At 37.4% G+C, this 20,375-nt stretch overlaps 2 protein-coding genes across 5 annotated transcripts in view; both read left to right on the plus strand.

The window, feature by feature from the left end:
* The window catches only part of LOC143180382 (uncharacterized), a 64,290-nt gene extending 46,572 nt beyond the window's left edge, over positions 1-17,718 (plus strand). For 2 of the 4 annotated variants that reach the window (XM_076380072.1, XM_076380071.1), the window contains exons 7-13: positions 64-214; positions 310-535; positions 787-952; positions 5,903-6,032; positions 13,545-13,709; positions 15,228-15,485; positions 15,815-17,718. In XM_076380072.1, the coding sequence (XP_076236187.1) occupies positions 64-214; positions 310-535; positions 787-952; positions 5,903-6,032; positions 13,545-13,709; positions 15,228-15,485; positions 15,815-16,003 (1,285 nt within the window). In that variant the 3' untranslated portion in view covers positions 16,004-17,718. Of the gene's footprint in view, positions 1-63; positions 215-309; positions 536-786; positions 953-5,902; positions 6,033-13,544; positions 13,710-15,227; positions 15,486-15,788 lie in introns of all 4 variants that reach the window. The other 2 variants (XM_076380073.1, XM_076380074.1) reach the window with 2 other exon arrangements.
* A 943-nt stretch (positions 17,719-18,661) lies between these two features.
* Positions 18,662-20,086, plus strand: LOC143180278 (ADP-ribose pyrophosphatase, mitochondrial). Its single transcript, XM_076379892.1, has 2 exons — positions 18,662-18,906; positions 19,452-20,086. The coding sequence occupies exons 1-2, from the start codon at positions 18,681-18,683 to the stop codon at positions 20,084-20,086; spliced, it is 861 nt and encodes a 286-aa protein (XP_076236007.1). The 5' UTR covers positions 18,662-18,680.
* The last annotated feature ends 289 nt before the right edge of the window (positions 20,087-20,375 follow it).

The following is a 20,375-nucleotide window of genomic DNA, read 5'->3' on the forward strand; positions in this document are numbered from 1 at the left end:
GATGTTACAAAATCGGTATTTAGATCAAAATAAATTTGAATATTTGTGAATGATGTTCTCCAGATATTTAAGCGAGCTGACAACCAAAATAGAAACCAGGAAGGCTCGTTTGCATCATTTGGAATCGCAAAGATCTGAAGCAAAAAGCACAGCGACTAAAGATGCGCGGAGTCTGGAGAGGCAGAAACTGGCGCATTTGAAGCGGTTAGAAGAAGTTAGTAAAAGCTACAAATTTAAGTTTTATATGTAATATATGGTTAAACAGATCCTATTTTTTAATGTATCGTAATTTGTTATCTTTTGCGATAGGGTCGAAACCGAGTTAGAGCGATAAACGATGAACTGACGAATTTGGCGCAAAATTCGAACGAGAACGGCGAAGAGAAACGTTCTCCGAGCAGAGAAGACTTTGACAGGATCTCCAGAGTCACCACTGATTCTCCCATTGTGAACAACCAAGGCAGCTTAGGAAGGAAGACTATCGAGTCCCTCAAGGAGATTGAGAGAAATCGACAGCTTCATCTAGCGAAGCAAGGTACACATCTGCATAAAGAAAAATGACAGATAAATATTACTAAACACAAATAATCCTTACAGAAAATTCTATTTTGAACTAATCGCGCTGATAGAATTTTTTTTCTTTTAACTCTTGTACTTAACTACTTCCGAAAATACAATTCTGCGATATTTGATAAAACTTCATAATATAAAGTAGAAAACTGTTGACATTCAGAAGAAAATTACAACTCTGCTCAAAGTAACCATAATTTATTGTCGTTGTTACAGGTAGTCAAGTAATCTCTGAGGAAAGACGAAGGGTTGAGGAGTTGAAACGGAGGGTGCAGGACGAGGTTCGATCACAATGGGAAGAAAGGAAAATGAACTGCACCTCCTTCAACAGCGTCGAATCTGGTGAAGAATCGTCCAGTTATTCGACGGGGCCAACTGAAAGGTGAGTCATACAACATTAGTCATCTAGTCATTCGATGCAAATCATACGACATTGTTTGTTTCGTGGGCGACCAAAACCAATCAACGATCATATTTAATATTTAACAACTGAAAGATCAAATTCTAAAACTTGTATTCTATACTTTCCGCGTGACATTTCCTAATAAGGCATATCTTTAAAAAACATCAAAAATGAAATAGGATTAAAATTGACTTTCTAAAGAGAAGTATTAATCAATTTTACCAATGTCTTGAATAACAAAAACCAAGTTCAAAAGAAAATCAGAATATCCTCCACACTCAGCACACGTTTCCCCACTAGACTCTCTTCTTCGACCGAAGTTCCACTATGTCATTTGACCAATTATCGTTAACCGCGTCTTATCTGTAGGTTTAGTGATAGAAAGCCCATCACCGAGTTCCACGAAAACTACCAAACACGCGCCCAGCCACAGTAGCTCTAAACTCCACCACAATTTCCGCCAAGTATCATAAAGCACACACAGTTTCGAAAATTGACAGTAGTTCGAAAGCACTCTGAAACTCCCCGTGCCGCGAAAAAATCAATAGGATCTCACGCCTGGAAAGATCGGTCCCCACAAAGTGTCCCCCTGAAAAGCCACGCTCGTCCAGCGTTAATAGGCGAGCCAAGTCGCCTCAGAGCGCCGTCAACTTTTTCCCCGCGTTTAAATGGGAACGCCTTGTGAAACCTAGTCGTCTCGTCATTGGCACGACGTAAGTGTTGCATAGACACGTCGTGCGTCTTTTATCGGACAGTTTCGCGAAACTGGAATCCGCCGAGAGTAAAAGGTGTCGGCGGTCACCTTGGCAGAAGCGGGAAAGTGTCCATCGCGACGAGGCGCGGAGGAGAAGCGCCCGAATCGGCTTCGACGATCGCAGATTGCTGGACTTGATTGCGTCGGTCGGCAATAAAACTCTTTATCAGCCCTCTTCTCGGTGTCCCCGCGGTACTTGGACACGCTGGCCGGCTGAGTGGGTGGGGTGTTATCAGGCGATACGGTATCTGTTGCAGCTAGCTGCCTTTCCGCGGTCAGCCTAGTCGAGCCTCGTCTATACGTCGGTTTTTCGCCGATCGAACGTTCCACCTTAACCGGGAAAAATTCACGAGAATTTTAAAGCCACGAGTCGCGGCTGATAAGATAACTGCTCGTGAAAGCAGCGCCGAGAATTTCGGTCAGCCCGTTTCTCGTTGACGAAACGGTGGCATGGAGTGGATAGATCAGACGCTACCAGCATCGAGTATAATCGAGTGTTAAAGAAGTGCAGCTGCGAATTAAGGATTTGGTAGTAGGTTTGTCGAAGGGATCTGGAAGGAGATTGGGTCAGTTGAGGATGGGACGATGAACAGAGAACTGAAGCGGTTCTGGGTTTAGGAAGCAACAAGTGAGCTTAATTGGTGGAAAATTGTGATGGGAGTGACTTTCATTACTAGTGGTGGAAAAAAGTGAAGTTTCATTCGTTCGATAAGATAAGTTGCAGGGAGTCGTAGATGAGCTTTATCGACAGTTCTGGGTACCGAGGGAGAGTGCCCTTGGCGGAGAGTGAATTAGAAGAGGATTTTGTCAATGGTGAATGAAAGGAGAGAAGTATAATTTTTGTGACAAGAATGATAGAGGTGTAGACTGAACAGTGTAGAAAGTTGGCGAACAAAGAGTGCTGGGATTGATTTATTCGATAGAGGGAACTCGTAAAAGTGTCTTGGTGAGTTTCGTGATTTATTGAGAGACGAATGAGATAGAAAGTGTGAAGGATCAATGAAGAGTAGACTCTAGCAAATTGAAAAAATTATGTGTAACAAAATAATTCATGAAACCTCACGACACAAGGTACTTAATTATTAAATGTTCTAAATAATTAGTATCCAGAGTGATTCAAAATTTCTCAAATAAAAATTTCAAAGCATACCCACTAAAAATTCAATTTAGAAATACAGTGAAAATGAGAGAGACTTCAATTTCCCACAGAAATTAATTAAAGACAATATTCAAGCCTGCATTATCGATCCTCTGGCATATTAATTCAGCAGCCTTGTGTGTGCATTCCTCAAAGGTGAAAACACGTGCAAGGAATCCATTAACGTGAGTGACGTAGAAAGGAAATATTTACCATCAAAGTGTCATCAATGCTGACGAAAGAAAGAGAAACTATCGACCTCGACGCAGTGAGATACCACTGATGAAAATTTGTCAGTGGTAGTTTTGAAGAACTTTGGGTAATAGGAGGGTCGAATGGAAAGCGAAAGGGTGTAAAAGGACAATAATGCGCGAGAATGAACGCTAGGGACGTGGACGCGACAGTTTTGGACGAAATTAGAGTCCAAGGGTGCAATTTGGTCACCTTCCTAACTAGCAATCGCCTTTACCTTACCAGCAAGGATTGGCTGTGCGAGAATTGCTGTCGGCCCTTGGAAATGCGCTCACGCGAATTTTGCCGAAGTTACTTGTGAGTTTTCTTCGAATTTATACATGAATTTATACATCTGTTGAAATGATAAACTATTTAGCTATTGAATTATTCAATTGCATCGCAAAGAATATTGAAAATATTTTAGTCTCGATTTTTTGTACAGTTTTTTTCTTTTCTTGCAATTCTATTTGCTAGTAATACTAGAAACGTGGTAACATAATTTGCAAACACATAAAATAGTAAAATTTGTTCAGAAAATATGAAGTGTTGCGTTATATCTTACTGTTGAATATGTATATTTCTTTTTTTAACACTTCACGCTGAAAATTCTGTGAAACTTAAACAAAAATTGGCTCTTGGCAAGTAATCGCTTAACGTGCTTAAATATTTCAATATTAACTCGGGCACAATTAAGAGGATTCGTTTCGCATTATGAGCAAGAACGTACTGCACAGTTTAGAACAGAGATACGATTACAAACGTCGCTGAAAAAACATTGGCATTGGAACTGCAAAACACTGCGTCGAGTTGAATACTTTGAATAAGAACCTGAATCACAATTGAGCGTGACTGTGCATGACAGAATGGGTCTGGAAAAAAGAACCTCGTTTATAAAGTAATTTAAACCACTTCTTTTAATTGAAAAACATACTATATTTGTAATTACAAATTTTCACAAGTTTTACTTTTAAAAGGAAATGACTCCAAGAATGGTATATACAAAATTTTGCATTTCAAAGCAACAAGAAATCTTGCCAAACAAACACAAAAATTCGTGCATATTTTCAACACAGAATTGCTTTCTGACCTTTTTAATAAACAAGTAATCCTTCACCAAAACCAACACCATTTAACCAGTCCATACCAAATACCCAAATACTCAAAAATAGGCAATCCTACACCAAAGCCAGCGCCATTCAACCAGTCCATGTAGCAAACATCCAAATACTTCATCAGAGCAACACATCCACCGAAAATTTCCCAGACGCCACTCAGCTAATGGAGATTCCGCAATCCCTCGAATTGGTCCCCACCCTGTTCACCTCATCTGCATTTCCCCGTGTCCATGGCGAGTTTCGCGCCTCCTCCACTCCAGCTCCCAACAATGACCGCGACCGCTGTCTCTCTCTTGCTCGGATAAAAGGAGTAACCGGAATGAAAAAGATGACCCCGTTCTTGGGGGTCAAGGCCAACGTTGCCATAGCAACGGATCGCGAAGAGGCTGATCGTCATCGTCATCGTCACCGTCGTTCCTCGTCGTCTGAGTCGTCCACGTTCACTCGAACATTGTAGAAGAATTGAATGCTATGCTGGTGGCACCGTCGAACCGGTCGACCGAGTCACTTTGTACTTGTTAGGTTTTAATAATACCTGCTGCGGCTATGGCCTCGCCGGTAGTGACGATCCTCGCCAGCTAGGAGAGCCTTCCACGACCGTTTTTTCGCGATCCGCGGCTGATCGAGGCGGCTAAAGTTCACGGAACCGAGGCGGTACGCGTATCGTACGCTACCAGACGATCGAACGAGATTACGTAAGCTGAAAATATTCGTGACGATTGGCAGGGGACGATCGAAGGGAACGCGACATAGTGAGACTGTGTTTTGTGGCATTCCACTGATGGATACTGTGTCTTCGATGTTTTTGCTGGCGTTTGGACATTAGACTCGGATTTGAGAGCAAGGTATTAGTGATTGGATAGTGATCATGGAGAAGATGATTTTTTGAGGGTTTCTTTTTGGGATGGGATAGTTCTGTGGTTCGTGACTGGTATTCTGTGTGTCTCTGCTTGCTGTGAAGGGCGAGTGCTCGGAGTACCAGTTGGGAGCGGAGGTGCCTTGGATAGCAAGTCTGCTAGGGAATTGATAATAGGATCGTGAGACAGTGACAGGGTTGGTGGTTCATTTTAAGAAATTTTTGTTTAGCTACTGGGATGGTTTTAGATTTAATTAATCTTGCTGTGAAGTTTTTTCTTTAATGGATATGTGAATTGTAGTGTGGTTATAAGATCTGAGAAGTTAATGAAAAAAGGTATCGTCTAGCTTAATATACGATAGATAAAAAGCTTATTATTATTCTAGATTGTTATTCTCGATCTTCATAAAATTACTAACTGGTTATAGCTACTATTATAAATCTTAACAACTTAGAAAATTACAATAATATATAATGCAATTACTATATGTATGTTTACTGAGCTCTTTTACATTTTACCAATCAAAATAATGAATTAAAAATGAAATAATAAGGACAGAAAAATCAGAAATAAAAGCTATCTGCTACTTCATTTCCATCTCGATATGAGCACGCTTAGAACATACTGAACAAGATTGCCTAGAATTTAAATTCCTATACTCGTAGAATGTGTTCCTAATTACACAAGATACAGAACGATAAAGAACACTTCGACTAACACATAAATCATTTCTCGCCTTTAATGATGGGAATACGGAATATTTGTGTGAAATTAATTTCGAGGTTTACTTGAACACAGAACAGACTTCAATTACTGGTGTTGTATTTCTAGCGGGAGCGGAAGCAGCGACGGTGCAGAGGGTGGAAACAGCGAGAAATTATCTCCTAGCAAACTTTCGGAACTCACGTCACCCAGTCCAGGACCTTCGAACAATTCATACAGTTTGCTCCAAAATGATAACGTGAGTACATTTCGAGTTTCTCAGTCACTGAAGTTGGAGAACGAATATCTGTTTGTAACATACAGTGAAGTAATTCTTCTTTGAATTTTGTCAAGTGATCCTAATTTTTTCGTTAAATTCATAAATATCTGTTTCCAAGGACTAAAAATTAGAAACTTCCTTTCACTTAAATTTCATGGGAAAGTAACGCAAACGATTTTCAAAAGATCGATAAACTGGTAATATGTAGTATGTTATTAGCTACTCAAAATGTGTGTTTAATATTCTACTGCCACAATTTGTATCTCATATCCTCTCCTAAATATGTCAACCGTGGAATTCATAGCTACTAAATGACAGGCCTTTCATGGCTATGAATTATTACCAGGTACACTTGTTCAAAGGAACAGGTCTAGACTCTGCTCTCTACCCTTTCAGACAGTACATTTGCATAAATGTTTCTAATGCTGCACGTGAAACAGCATCATAACCAGTGTAAGAGTATTTTAAAATACGATTACAATTACTTACTACAGAAAAATGAAAATTTTTGAAAAATGAGGGAATATTGCGTATGTAAAAAATGATTTTCCAAATATTTCCGTGAAAATAGCCAGAAGGGGAACTAATACCCACTAGGGAACAAACCTGACACGTTTCTCGAATTCTCTTTCATTAAGCTTTACGGTGGAACCGATCGACCATCGTAACGAGTTTAACGTGTGCCATGACACAGCAATTTCCTCGCGATCGTTTAAAGCTGCTTGGTGGCAAATTGAGGGAAAACCATTTCGTCGACTGCCAAGAGGAGGTTTGCACTTCTCCAAAACGTGAATCACTGAAAACAATCGTTTCCGATGGTAACCGCCTGAAATTAAACTTCGAAATTAAGTCAGGGACGTTTTGCGAAATTTTAAATGAGTCGTTCTTTGCGGTGGCCTCTAATTATTAATAATAACCTACTGAAATAGCTAGCGCTGCTAAACGACTTCTAGGAATATTTTGGTAACGTCAATTTCAGTGTCAATAAATACAGAAGCAATATTTCCCAATAAGATTTATCTGAACATTCTTCATACAATTTATTATACGCTATTCAAAGAGTATTTGTCATCAGAGTCACATAAAATCGATGCAGTTTATTATCAATAAAACATACGGTAAACGTTTAAAGATTGAATAAACAATAAACCTCTACTGAATATAAAAGATAAATGTTACGTTTGTGTACGTACGAAAAGAAAAAACAAAAGGAATTTGATAATCAAACGGGATTCTGTTTCTTATCGATCCCCGTAGGCGATTGCTACTGCCGAGTATGAGCTGAAAAGATCTATCGTTAAAAAGCAAATAAAAGCTCGGTCGCTATATTTATCTGCTGCTAACTGTGGCGCCGATAAAAGTTCAGTCGTTAGTCATTCGTCATTCGATTGGACGCCTATCCTCCGCATCATCCGAGTTTGGGACAAAATACATGACGTATGGATAAGTAAATAGTACAAAAACAGAATAAAGCGAAAAAGTTGAAATATTTCTTCAAATTACTTAGATACTATTTTAAATAATTTTTTCAATTTTACGTATTAAGAATTTTCTAACACTTAAAAAGTATTAAAAACGTTCGAATTATTTTTTAATTTATTTCGAGCGTTACTGTTAACAATTTCACGTATAACTGATTCGTGTGAACAAAAAACAGGATGAGCCAGGAAACAGGAAAATAATTATTCTTGGATTTTTTTGTTAATTAACCATCAAACGAGCTCACGTGCGCAAAACCTGTTACGCCGAAAAATTGATCCTGGATACTTGAACCCGTTCATCAATTTCATCCATCCGAAGTATTCACTCAGACAGCCTAATTTCAGTAATTACGACCGACGGCCACTATACTTAACGGATTCAATGATTTCATCCGGGGTCGTGGAGCTTTTTATGCCTCTTAATGAGACGAAGACGGATCTTGAATTACTCGCACGCCACTGGGATTTTAATACCGTCTGATTCACGTCGCGCAGAATTTCTAATATATCACGACAATAATTCGCCTGACATTTACATTAACTTTCTAGTCCCCATGCAGCTAAGTACTTCAATTCGAATTTATTATTCACGATGTCTTCGATTGTCTCGTAAAAGAGCAGTGATTTACGGTGGAAAAGCTATAAATTGAATTAAAAATTATTTCCTGTGGGAAATTTCACGTGGGCATTATTAACATGAAAGATTAAATTTAAAGTGTACACATTTTTTATTAAGCAGTGGTAAATTAATAGAATTTACGATGTGAAGTCCCTTTCTTGGATGTTTCGAGGATCGTAAAAATTCAAGACAACCATAGTTGGTTGTATGGTTTTTTAAATATGCATACCTAGCTGCTACCTGCTACTCCAATGTGCAATTACGAATTACGCGTAGCGGCTTCCTTTGCATTCTACCCTTAAGGGATGCATAGCGATGCATTAATACGCGCTTATCCACTCTCCCGCGACTAATGTTGTGAACAGCTGTACGTACACGCGTCGAATTCCTTGTTCTTGAAACGATACTTCCGGAATCTGAGTACGCCGTGTTACAAGAATGCGGCTTTAAGATCCTCGAAGACAGGTTTCGAGTCCTTAATGAACGTCCATGTTTTTCTCCTGTCGTTTTGCTACTTGATAATAGAGAAAATAATAAATTTCTTTTTGGAAATTATTATTGCTGTAATTGGACTTGATTAGGATATTTAACTCGTTGATTGGAGCTTGATGGTGTTTGTGCTAATGGCACTGTCCTCTTACAATAAACACTCAGTTTTTCTAATGTGAAAGTATGAAGAAATGATTCGTGAATAAATAATACTTACTTTCTGATCTAAATATAACAGGATATCGTAATATAGACAGTATAATAGTACAAGAATCTGAAAACTTCACGGAATTGAGAGAACTTAAATATATCAAAGGCTTTGAAGAACTAAAAATACGTATTCGCAGATTCTGTATTAAAACATTCAAATATCTATAAATTTCGGGTGACATTCGTATAAAAAAAATTGTCCTCTAAATTTCATTCACCATTGATAGGTAAAGTTACAGATCTTCGTTGACTCGTGTACATCGACTTCCTCTGCGTCAATCCAGTTTTCAGGAAGTACTAAAATTTGTCAAACATCAAACAGCCTTTCGCGCGAATTTTCCGCGTTCAGACGATCTTAAATTCCTCTCGAACGATGCACGCATTTATCCAGCGAGTGATGGATGGTTTGACGGAGTTACAGATCTTCTTAGAAACGAATTTTCACGGTCACGAATAGATTTTACTGAGGTCCAAATAAGGCGTCGTCTCGTCTGTTTATTCTCATTCAGAAGCAGATAAGATTTCATGATGTCGATTAACTGTCAGAAGTAGCAGCAGATAATTAACAATGAACTATTTAAAATTTACTCATAAGTCGATAGATCAGTGCTTACAATTAGTAACTCTTATTTTCTGATCATAAGCTTATTGCTTTTTCTTTCACCATACGAACGTTTTTCTTAATTGTCTTTGGTTCAACCAGCTGAATCCTTGAGAAGTGAAGAAACGATGCGTTGCAGCAAAATGTTACCCTGTCAGTAAACAATAATAACAAATTATACAATACTAAAAACTGTCGTTCATACAGGCATAGTAATATTCATGTGGCAATGAATGAAAATAGTATTTAGGTCAAGGAAAGGATATTCTTGCATTTTATTTGAAACAGGATAGTATAGCAGTCACTTGACATTTCTTTTACTTCAAGGAAGATATGTTGCTAATGTAGTAAAATGTCTCAATCTTTAGCTGGTTTGATGGGATCATAATGTTGTATGAACTTTCCTCAGAAATTAATGAATGAAAATAACGTAATGTACATATAAAGCGAATTATAATATTAAATAATTAATCCTGACAAAATGGCATCAAAAGGTTGATATGATAAATTAGTCCTACGAGGAATAGGTATATCGATAAAGGATGAATAAAATAAGAGATATGTTAAAAATTGGTGAAACAGGCAAAATGATGCAAAAATATTTCTTCAGCAATATTCACGTTTTATCAGAAATTCTGTCTCGTAATATTGCTTGCAGAAATTTTGTCTATAGATGCAAAGGAATTCAATCAGTCCTGTTTTTACAACGCAATCACAAATGTCTTGTCATGTAATTTACAGTCATGGAAAGATACAGGCTTTCGAACTTGTATATCACTAATAACCACACATTCTAGGGCAAACGTTTTCGTCGCTGAGCACGTATTTTCGCGATGATATTCGTATCTAGGGCTTGACGCGTGAATTCAGTAGAAACTAATTTTCACGTTGAGATATCTGCTTACTATAAGCTGCTTATCAAAGAATTTATGTAACTGCATAATAAAAAGCAAAATATTCCTCAAAATTTCTTCCTGAAATTAGTAGAATAATTCTAAAAAATGCTGTTTTTTAAACAAAAATATCAATTAGCTACTGTTTATCTCAAATATGTATAAAACACTCCTGCTTTTATTTCATCGAAATTTTTTTAGATATGTTATTGTTAAATTTGTTAATTATTGGAATATTCGTATTGTTCAAGTACCTTTTTCAAGTGGCTCTTTCACTGGACGAAGCATCACGTGTATTTGTTTCATAAAATTAATGGGCCAGACGCCTGATTTTATTTGTAGCGAATTCTATATTTACTAAACGCTGCTTCGAGAGTTGTTAAAATTACTGTCAGTTCTTTTTTAAACTGAAACTTACCGAGTAACCAAAAAAGACTACTTGTGAATGTAGCGAATACTTGACTGACGGAAAAATTAATTTCCCGTCGTTCTACATTTTATTTTTATATTGTCACTGATTTTTCTTCTCTTCGAGGATTCGTTTCTCGTAGATTTTAGAATTTCTTTCGTTTTCTCTTGTTATTAAATCATTCTATGCTAGGGTCCTTATTTCTAATATCTGCAATCTACAGAAATATGTTGGATGTGAACTATTCCACTGTCCCTATGACGAGCCTCAACACTTAAGTGAAATTAGTGATTAATGGTTAGACATGTCACAGAGTCTGTTTTCCTCGAGACGAAATGTTATACCAAAATATTTGTGCCACCCATTTTCAGTAACTCTACCTTCAGCTGAATTTAATTTTGCGAATTCATAAACTCCAATAAAATCAAATTTTCATTTTCTGAATTTTCCTTCTTCCCTCTTTCTTTTTTCTCAAATTATCTTCATCAGATCATCAATATAATATACACAAGTGCATAGGTAGATTTCAAATACCTGTACCTCTCCCCAACCTAACTGAGATGAACCACCCAATAAAATTCAAAGAACAAAGGAGGATAAACCATAATTCTCGTACAATCCTCTCGCATTTCCAGCCCTGTCATCGTGATCAATCAGCAACCATAAAAATAAAGTTGCACCCCAGTGACGCACGTTCGCCAACGCAAAAGGCATCGTTACGCATAACCCTGCGGTCTCCCTTGTTATTTTTTCGTGAAACAAACGCGTGGTCACCGTCACGGTGCCCATTCCGCGGACAATTTTACTTATGAATGAGCGTTCTTGGTCAGGACCGCGATTTTCAGCGCGCAGAAAGACGCGTTTCGAAGAAGAGAAGGGGTACGTCGCGTTTCAACTTGCGAATAATACGGTGAACGTTCGTCCAGCGACATCAGTCCCTCAGCGTCGTTCGAACACCGAGGAGACAGGGTGTCGGCACAGTGCTCGATAGGATAAAAAGGGACGAACGATAACCAGTGACAGAGGGACGTTAAACTAGCGCTAATTGTGCCTGGGTAAATGAAGACATTTCTCTCGTAGCTAACTCGTTATCATTTCTGGTTTCCTGTATCGTTAAGTAGCAGTATCATTGTAGAGAATTTTGTTGAGAGTTTCGTTGGCAGAATGTCTCTGATGTGGATGAGTTACATGAAGAACAGAACTAAGAAGAAGCACGTTCGTAGGCGAAGAGTAAGTGATTGAATTTTTCTATCTTTTCTGAATATCTATTTCTCTTTTTGTTTTTTCCTTGTTTTTAGTTCGTGAATGTTGGGTACAGGGTTTTTAACTATTATTTCAGCATTTGTTTCTCGTGTGAGGTAGTTTTGATTTTTGATACCTTTTTTGGAATAGCGTTGGTATTTTTATAATAGCATAGGATGAAAGTAGAATGGATGCATACGAAGGATTTGTGATATCAACAACCGGCGGGACTGCATCGTTTGATTACTAAAAATAGCAATAGGCGCATAAAACAGGTATCATAATGTCGGGGACTTGTATTTTTAGAGTAGATGTAACAATAGGGATTCTTCATTGTGACTGCACGAGGAATTTTTAAGCGTTCTTGATACGTACTACGCACATACGTGAGCAAAGTTGTTATGGGGTAATTATGGGACAATTGCATCGAGCACAATGCAAGGAATGTATAAAAGGAAACGATGCTATTATGAATCCTCGTGTTCTGTATATTTCGTGAGTGCGTCAATTGCAGTAATCGTAAAAATTGTTTACTCAGCTGTATTTACTACTTCTTTGATATTTATCTCCGTTGAATGGCCATCTAAATGTCAAGGAAGAGTGAAAATACGACGCGGAAAATGGAAGATGGAATCTATTCTTCCTCAAAATCAAATTCCGTAAAAGAGAATGTTTCACGATTGAAAAATGTTATCCGTTTGAAAAACCGATTCTCAATATTTCTAATTCAATTACTCCTATTTTTTAGAATTATCTTAAATAAATACTCTTCCATATTTATCAAAAAGAAAATTGTGCAACTGCATTATTTGCTTATTTCTCGTTTCGCTGCGTTCTTTAGTCCACTCTTATCAAATTCACGATTTATTGTATTTTCAATTTTTGTCTCGTTTTTCTAAGTAAAAATGAATCCATGGCAGAACAAAAACTTCGTCAGGAAGAAAAATCGTGTTTCGTTCTCCGTCCAATTAATACTTCGCCCTGTTCCAAGCCATTCTCTCCCTCGACGCACGACGCCCTTAATCAGATGGGATTCACAGGGAACAAAAACTACGGGCCCTTTAAACGAAATGGAAGAACGAAGACAAAAGGCGCGGCATCGTTCTCGCCCACACGGCTCCCATGTCTCCCGCTTCATTGCACAAATTTTTCTCGTTAACTGTGCGTTTAACACACCGTGTGCTACGAACCGACGAGCCCCCGGTTTGAGTTATTTCCAGCAATCCATTAATTCCCAGCGTTGTTTTTCGCTGTAAAATCCTTGGCCATGGCTGATACCTTAATCCTTTGAAGCTTGAAACTGTTCTTTAAGTAAGAATTATTTGAGACAAAAGTATAGCTATTCTTGCTGATGGAAATTATATTCATTTCTTATTAGGAATCTGTACCTTTTTTTAATCAATTTTGTTAGCGAATTTGGGGTAATATGAAATTGATAATGAATTAATATTTGTGATTGGTGTGTTTTGGCAGGAAAGTAGACTGCAATTTTAATATTCGTCAGAAGTGACGCTTTGTCTCTGATAGAGTTGTATTTTTTGTTTTAGATGAGAGACGATCGAAGAACATCAATGGAAGGCGAGAGACTTAGCAATAATAGCGGAGGAATAATCGACGGAAACGGAAGTCGTCCTCTTTCACAAACCTCCAGCGAGATGGACACCCTTGGACCACTGCAACCAGTCAAGCATCGTGAAAAGGCAAAACACCAGGTATACTAATTTGTTTTTTATTCAGAAGTAGGTGTGACCTGTGGAACACTTTAGGTGATACTTTGTTCCAACTGAATATTTTTTAACATCTCTTTTGTGCTTCTAATCTCTGTGTCTAAATGATGGAGATGACAAACGAAGATCAAAGGACTCCCGCTGTAGTATGTTACACTGAATTTGTGGTAGATTAGGGTAGATCGTAAAATGAACTTGTAGATATTTATAACCAGTTGTAAATTGCAAGTCGGCCAAATATTGAGAGTAAAACCTTCAAAGTAGGCTACGTCATTGATCATAAATGACGTGCCATGGTCATTAAGATTAGAGTGTGCCAATAGGTTTTCCAATCGACGGGAACCGTGAAGGTAACGATGAAATGCCGCTGCAACATTTTGCAATTCTGAATTCTTATCTCACTTTTTACACCAGATGTACTTTGCAGTCAAAGCAACCAAAAGTTCTCGAACATTCTCCCCAGAGTCCTCACAGCTTCGCTTGAACAAATAGTTTTGTCCATGGCATTCATAAATTTCAAATAAATTCCAAGTTCCACATTCCATCTACACCCAATCTCCTTGTCAAGCATTCCAGACATCTAAACCACATACTTCGCGAGATAGACAGGTGTTGGCTTTCACAAATCTCTTTCAATGGGACTTTTCTTATGACACTAATCGCGAAAATAAACATGCTCCCACAGCGACTAAAATTTATGAAGACACTGAAACACCTGGAAGATCTCGAGTACTCTCACTCAGACGAATCGATTGGCTGTCTTTCCCTCTTCCAAGAATAATATGTAGGCCGCGAAAAAGCTCTGCCAATCCCTCGGTAGTGTAGGATCTTGATTAATCAGCTTAACATGAGTATTAAACTTGAAACGAACCCTCTTGATGATCAATTCTATTATTTCCATAATGAATATTAAATAAATTTCAAACATTTCTAAAATATTTCATCACAAGTATAAAGTGTCTATATCTTCAAAAAGAAGAATTTCCTTTTCAGTCTTAAGATCTTTCTTCATCCTTAAAAAAAGGCAGAATACATTATCAAAGTAGATTCATCTTATTTCAGTGTTACCCTGTATAAAGTAAGCACTTATCCATATTTCTGCGCTCGTACCTAATTCTCTGTTATCAGATTAAAATTATTTAAAAAAAAAAGAATTTTCATTAAAAGTGTAGTACTATTTCTTAATCTCACAAATTAGTAAGTAAATTGAAATAAAAAAGAATTCCTCAATTTATATATAAAAGTTCTTTTACAAATAATTTTAATCATTTTTTTACGCGCACAGAAATATGTCCAAGTGCGCTATCCTTCAAATCTGCAACATGATCAGTCGAAGCGAGTCAAGAGCGTTCGTGTCGAATTCGTGAATTCTATTTTCACGTAACGCGTGTCTCGCACGCCTGTTGAATGCGTGACGGATGACACGCTGCCGACAGCGTTACCATTTAACCAGACGATCCGTTTCACGTCCCGTAAATTCGATGATTTATGAACTTTGCGCAGAGGCCGCTCACGAGATACCTTCCCATCAAGTCGGAGTCCCTGGACCTGAGGCATCACATCGAGACCGCTGGCCATCAGCTACCCTTGATCCACGACGTCACGGTCGATACGACCAGCTGCTGCGGCTACCTGTCGAAGATGAGCAAGAAGTTCCACCACTGGAATAAACGGTGGTTCGTGTTCGACAGGAAGAGGAAGACCCTGTCGTACTACAGCGACAGCTCCTCTAGGAAGGCTCGTGGAGTGATCTACTTCCAGGTATGGGTCACGCAAGTTTCTTATAGAAGGAGTTTATTCTATTTATTTTTTGAGAGACTTCTTGCAGATGTAGATACTAGATTGCAGATGTTCATACAATCTTCAGAAGCTAAAATAAATTTCCATTTAACTTCCACTTCTGCACTTGCATTTATATAAACAGAATTTTGTGGGAACATCCACAATCTACCCTTAACTATCAAGAAATCTCAAGAATTACTTCAGCTCCTAACTCAACCAGCTGAACAGACCTAACTGAATTACTGAATGCACTAATTTGATTATATTTGAAATTTCAAACAGTTGAATATATTTTTTCCTGTGTCCAGTCGATCGAGGAGGTTTACGTGGACCACATGAACACGGTACGATCGCCGCAGCCGTCGCTAACGTTTATCATTAAAACGTCGTCCAGGCTGTACCATTTAATGGCACCGAGTCCAGAGGCTATGAGGGTCTGGGTAGACGTGGTTTTCACAGGCGCCGAGGGTTATCACGAGTTCGATCACGGTATCTGATAAGCGGGCACGTTCTCGCGGTTCTGGTCGAGATTCGTTTTTCGAAGGGCAGGACAACCGTGAACCCTGTCGCCTGTCGCCTGTGGGCTCGCAGAACGAGCTTCGTGATCACTTAAAGACAATGCTTGTTGAGAGTCGAAATACGATTGCCAGGATTCGGGGCGAATTCGGATGTTACGTATCGAGGGCACACGGATCTTTTGGATTTCGAGGAGAATGGTTGCATTGGTGCTCGATTGCTTATCTAAGTAGCTGTGTTCAAATTAGCAACGACGTACAAAACAGAAACATTTGGGGCGCAGTAGCATGCCGTTTATTGAGCGTTTTCATTTGAATATTTAAATGCAGGCCTTTGGGGTGAGCTATATAGAAATTTGAAAGGATCGTTTGCAATTGAAAATTTCGATTATCTGTGCCAATGTGGTGTTAAGGAGGAGGGCATTAAAGATACGTGAAGCAGAAGTATTATGTGTTTGAATGCAGGCTAATCGCAACTTCATTCTATCCAAATGAATTACAGACATTTTACGAAATTCACAGTTGAAGTTTGTAGACGTTTTTAATCTAGTCTTTCAGCATAGATATTTTCAGGTTCAACAGGCTAGTATCCCAACACTTTGAGAAAAACAGTCTTTGACATTAGTTCAACGTGTGTTCTGGAATGAACCAGAGGTCATGTCCATAAGAAACTGTACATACGCCCATTTTACATTTGTAATTTGACATTTTTAATCGATATTTTGATACTGCTTAATACCAAGGATTAGGGACAGTATCTTCTACGTCTTTGTATACCCAAAGGAACTTTTAAAACATACATGGTTTTTGTGACACTACTATTTACATATTGTTATACATATTATCGTTCGATCATAGGAATAATTATAGAATTTGTCACACCTGCCCCCATTATGCAATGAGATTTCTTTTACAATAGTGTCATACTAATTTTCATTAGTACAGTAGAGAACGTAGTTTTATAATTATACGTGCCCATTGTTGATATACAGCTCGTAAGTATTTCCTCTACGTGATAGTCATTTAGATTAATATTACAGAATGGTTTTTAAATAATGTAACAGGTCCACGAACAGTATGTTAAAGAGGTCAGTAAGCTTTGATGAAGATTTAAAGTTTACGGAAACCAGAATTCTGTTAAATTATGAGATCATAATTTACAGGAACCACCCTTTCATACGCACAGTTTGACGCCCACTCAAAACTGTTTTAATTCTTTTGTAAAATTCCTTAACAGATGTCCCATTTTTAAATCGATGAATATCTGTAATTAATTAATTATCATAAAGGTGGCTAGGTCTCTTATATAATTTATAACGTAGCTACGATCATGTATATAATTACGAATGCATTTATAATCTTTATACATTACACATATATTCGCCGACGGAATTTGATTAAACAATTATTTTGGCCATGACCACTGTTAATTTACAAGTATGACTTATGAAATCTATTTTTAACGAAGTATACGTACAATGTAATTGGATTGATTATGATAAAAGTATATAATATTATTAAATTGAAGTAAATTTTACTGTATTATGTATTACATATCGCGCATACATATTTTTGGACATATTTACAAAAGATATTAAAATGCTCTTTATTAAATAACTATTCACCCTTATTAATGATTGTATAAATACCTGAGTATTTTAGAAGTACTTGTCTTGTATAATAAAAACGAAGATGCATATTTACAACAAAATGTATTTGTGTTAGTATTTTAAACATTCCTTTCTTAATTTTAACTGTATATTGAAAAAAGAATTTTATTTCTTAAAGAATTTATTAAAATTAAATTTTCCTACTCTGCTAAGATCGTTTCAAATATGGACCGCGAAACGCTATAGCCATCTAGCGGTAAAACCTATGAACTAATTAGGCGACACCTTTGGATCTAGACATTTTTAATGACTACGCCTATGGATTCTTCCCGTGTCAGAGTGAGGGCGAAGGGAGCGCGGGTGGAAACTCACCTAACCCCCATTTTTGAGATTCAGGTCCGTATTACCAAGAACTAGTGCCCTTAAAAATTAAAATTTTAAAGCACTGAAAAAATTGTATTTCAACCACTCTTTTAATACAAAATTGCATGGGATTATACAAAAGTTGCATTAAAATTTAAGCTACTTAAATAAAGTGAAGTAATTCATTGTTGCTAATTCATTTGTAGACTTATTTGTTATTCTATCGATATATACGCATTAGTCATAGTTAATTAAGGGTTTCTACTATCGTTTTATAAAATAATATAAATAATTTACGATTTCATAAACATTTGATAAATTTTAATAAAAAGACATCGATCATTAATAGTACGGTCCTGAATAGATTAATTCATAGGTGTCACCGCTAGATGGCCACACTCTTCAGTATTTGTAATTATCGAATTAAAAGTAATCGTAATATTCAAATTAATTCAGAGTTCAAATTAAAATTCTCTCAGAACTACTTGATTTTAATTCCTTCCAATCATAGTATTGTAGCTTTATGTATTTTAATCTCAGTCGGTAACATAGGAAGTGACGCGAAAATGCTAACCTAAACATGTAACGAAAAATTACACCGACTGATACGTCTATTCTACACATTGTCAATGCTTATGCCCAGTTTGTGGTCGAATACATTTTCATAACATTTCAAATACGCTTCCATGCGTTTTTCATTTAGCAAAATGATGCACCACAAATGTAGGCAAGGTTTCTATCCTTCCAGTAATGTGAAGCGATTCGAAGTACCTGAAAACAAAGTACCATGGAATATCGAATACCCTGAATATAAACCGGTCAAATACACCGCCCCAGTACTTAAAGGGAAACCTTGGGCAGATCCGGATATCCGTGAAGCTTCATTCAAACCAAATTGGAATTCTATCGATGGTAAGAAATCTTTGTTTTGTTTCAAATTACATACAACACGTAAAAATGTTGAAAACCGTACAGTAGATTTGGCCCAATCAATCTAATACGAAACTCAAATCTGAAGTACCCTTTTGAAGACTATTTTTACAATTTTCAATAGACTGTTACTAAATTATAGTTCAAGTCCCAACAGATATTAAGACCTAGTTAGTAGGGATTCCACTGTAATTTAAATCTTATTACAGTAGATATATCACATGAATTCTAGAAACTTGTACTCATGGTAATAACTTAATATCCTACGCCATTGATTTCAAGTAATTTTAATAGTTTCATTTTACAAAATCTTCCACCAAATTATTTTCATTTCTCTGAGATCACAACTTTCCATTCGCCTTGCCTAACATTGCCTCACACCATCGATCACACTTTCCTCCTCTGACATTGCGTCATACACAACAATCCAACGATACGCAACGACTATGTTAATCAAACACGATATTCGTTATCCAAATTTATGTCCCGCATCGCACTGCTTTCACGCACGAATTCCCTGTCGACAGAAAATGTAAATCGCAAGAGTTTCATGGGTAATTACATTATAAACGAGGATGGTTATCCTTTGAACCCTGTTGGTCGAACTGGCATCGTCGGCCGTGGCCTTTTGGGACGATGGGGACCAAACCACGCGGCAGATCCCATCGTGACACGTTGGAAACGAGACGCTACGGGGGAGTTGGAAATAGATAAAAATACAAATAAACCAGTCCTAGAGTTCGTCGCGATAGAAAGACGAGACTCGGGGGAATGGGCCATACCTGGTGGTATGGTCGACCCGGGTGAGACTGTCTCGGCAACTCTGAAAAGAGAGTTCATGGAAGAAGCTATGAACTCTCTGGGAAAAGATAAGGGAGAAAGAGAGGAACTGGAAAGATCCATAAGGGGATTCTTTGAAAATGGGGAGGAGATCTATAAAGGATACGTGGATGATCCTAGAAACACGGATAACGCTTGGATGGAAACTGTAGTGTTAAATTTTCATGACGAAAATGGTAGCATAGTGGGACGGATAGCGTTAACTGCTGGCGATGATGCACGTAATGTTAAATGGATGATCGTTAATAGAAAGTTGAATTTGTATGCTAATCATAGCGAGTTTATAAAGAAAACGGTGGAGAAACGTAATGCTCATTGGTAAGAGAGAAGAAGCGCTTTAATTAAACACGGGTGTTAACGTGTATCTAAGGTTTTATTCCTAGATTGGTCTTTACAAAAAATTAAAGACATGTACACGTATCGGGAGACAAATTACGAATGTAAAGAAGACATACATTTTATAAAAAAAAAAGACTATATATTTGTAAAAAAAAAAAAAAAAAAAAAAGCGATGAATGAATAATACGCTTTGAATGACACATCGTGTTTCATGCATCACAATAATCCTGTCTACTTTATACATAAAATAGTAACATTAAAAATTGATGATG

Source organism: Calliopsis andreniformis, chromosome 6 (assembly GCF_051401765.1).
Source record: "Calliopsis andreniformis isolate RMS-2024a chromosome 6, iyCalAndr_principal, whole genome shotgun sequence".
NCBI classification, from domain to species: domain Eukaryota; kingdom Metazoa; phylum Arthropoda; class Insecta; order Hymenoptera; family Andrenidae; genus Calliopsis; species Calliopsis andreniformis.

Excerpts from the sequence above, each read along its gene's own strand:
- LOC143180278 (XM_076379892.1), top strand. The coding sequence starts at position 18,681 with ATGCGTTTTTCATTTAGCAAAATGATGCACCACAAATGTAGGCAAGGT. Across the intron at positions 18,907-19,451 it reads AAATTGGAATTCTATCGATG|AAAATGTAAATCGCAAGAGT; the intron begins GTAAGAAATCTT and ends CCCTGTCGACAG.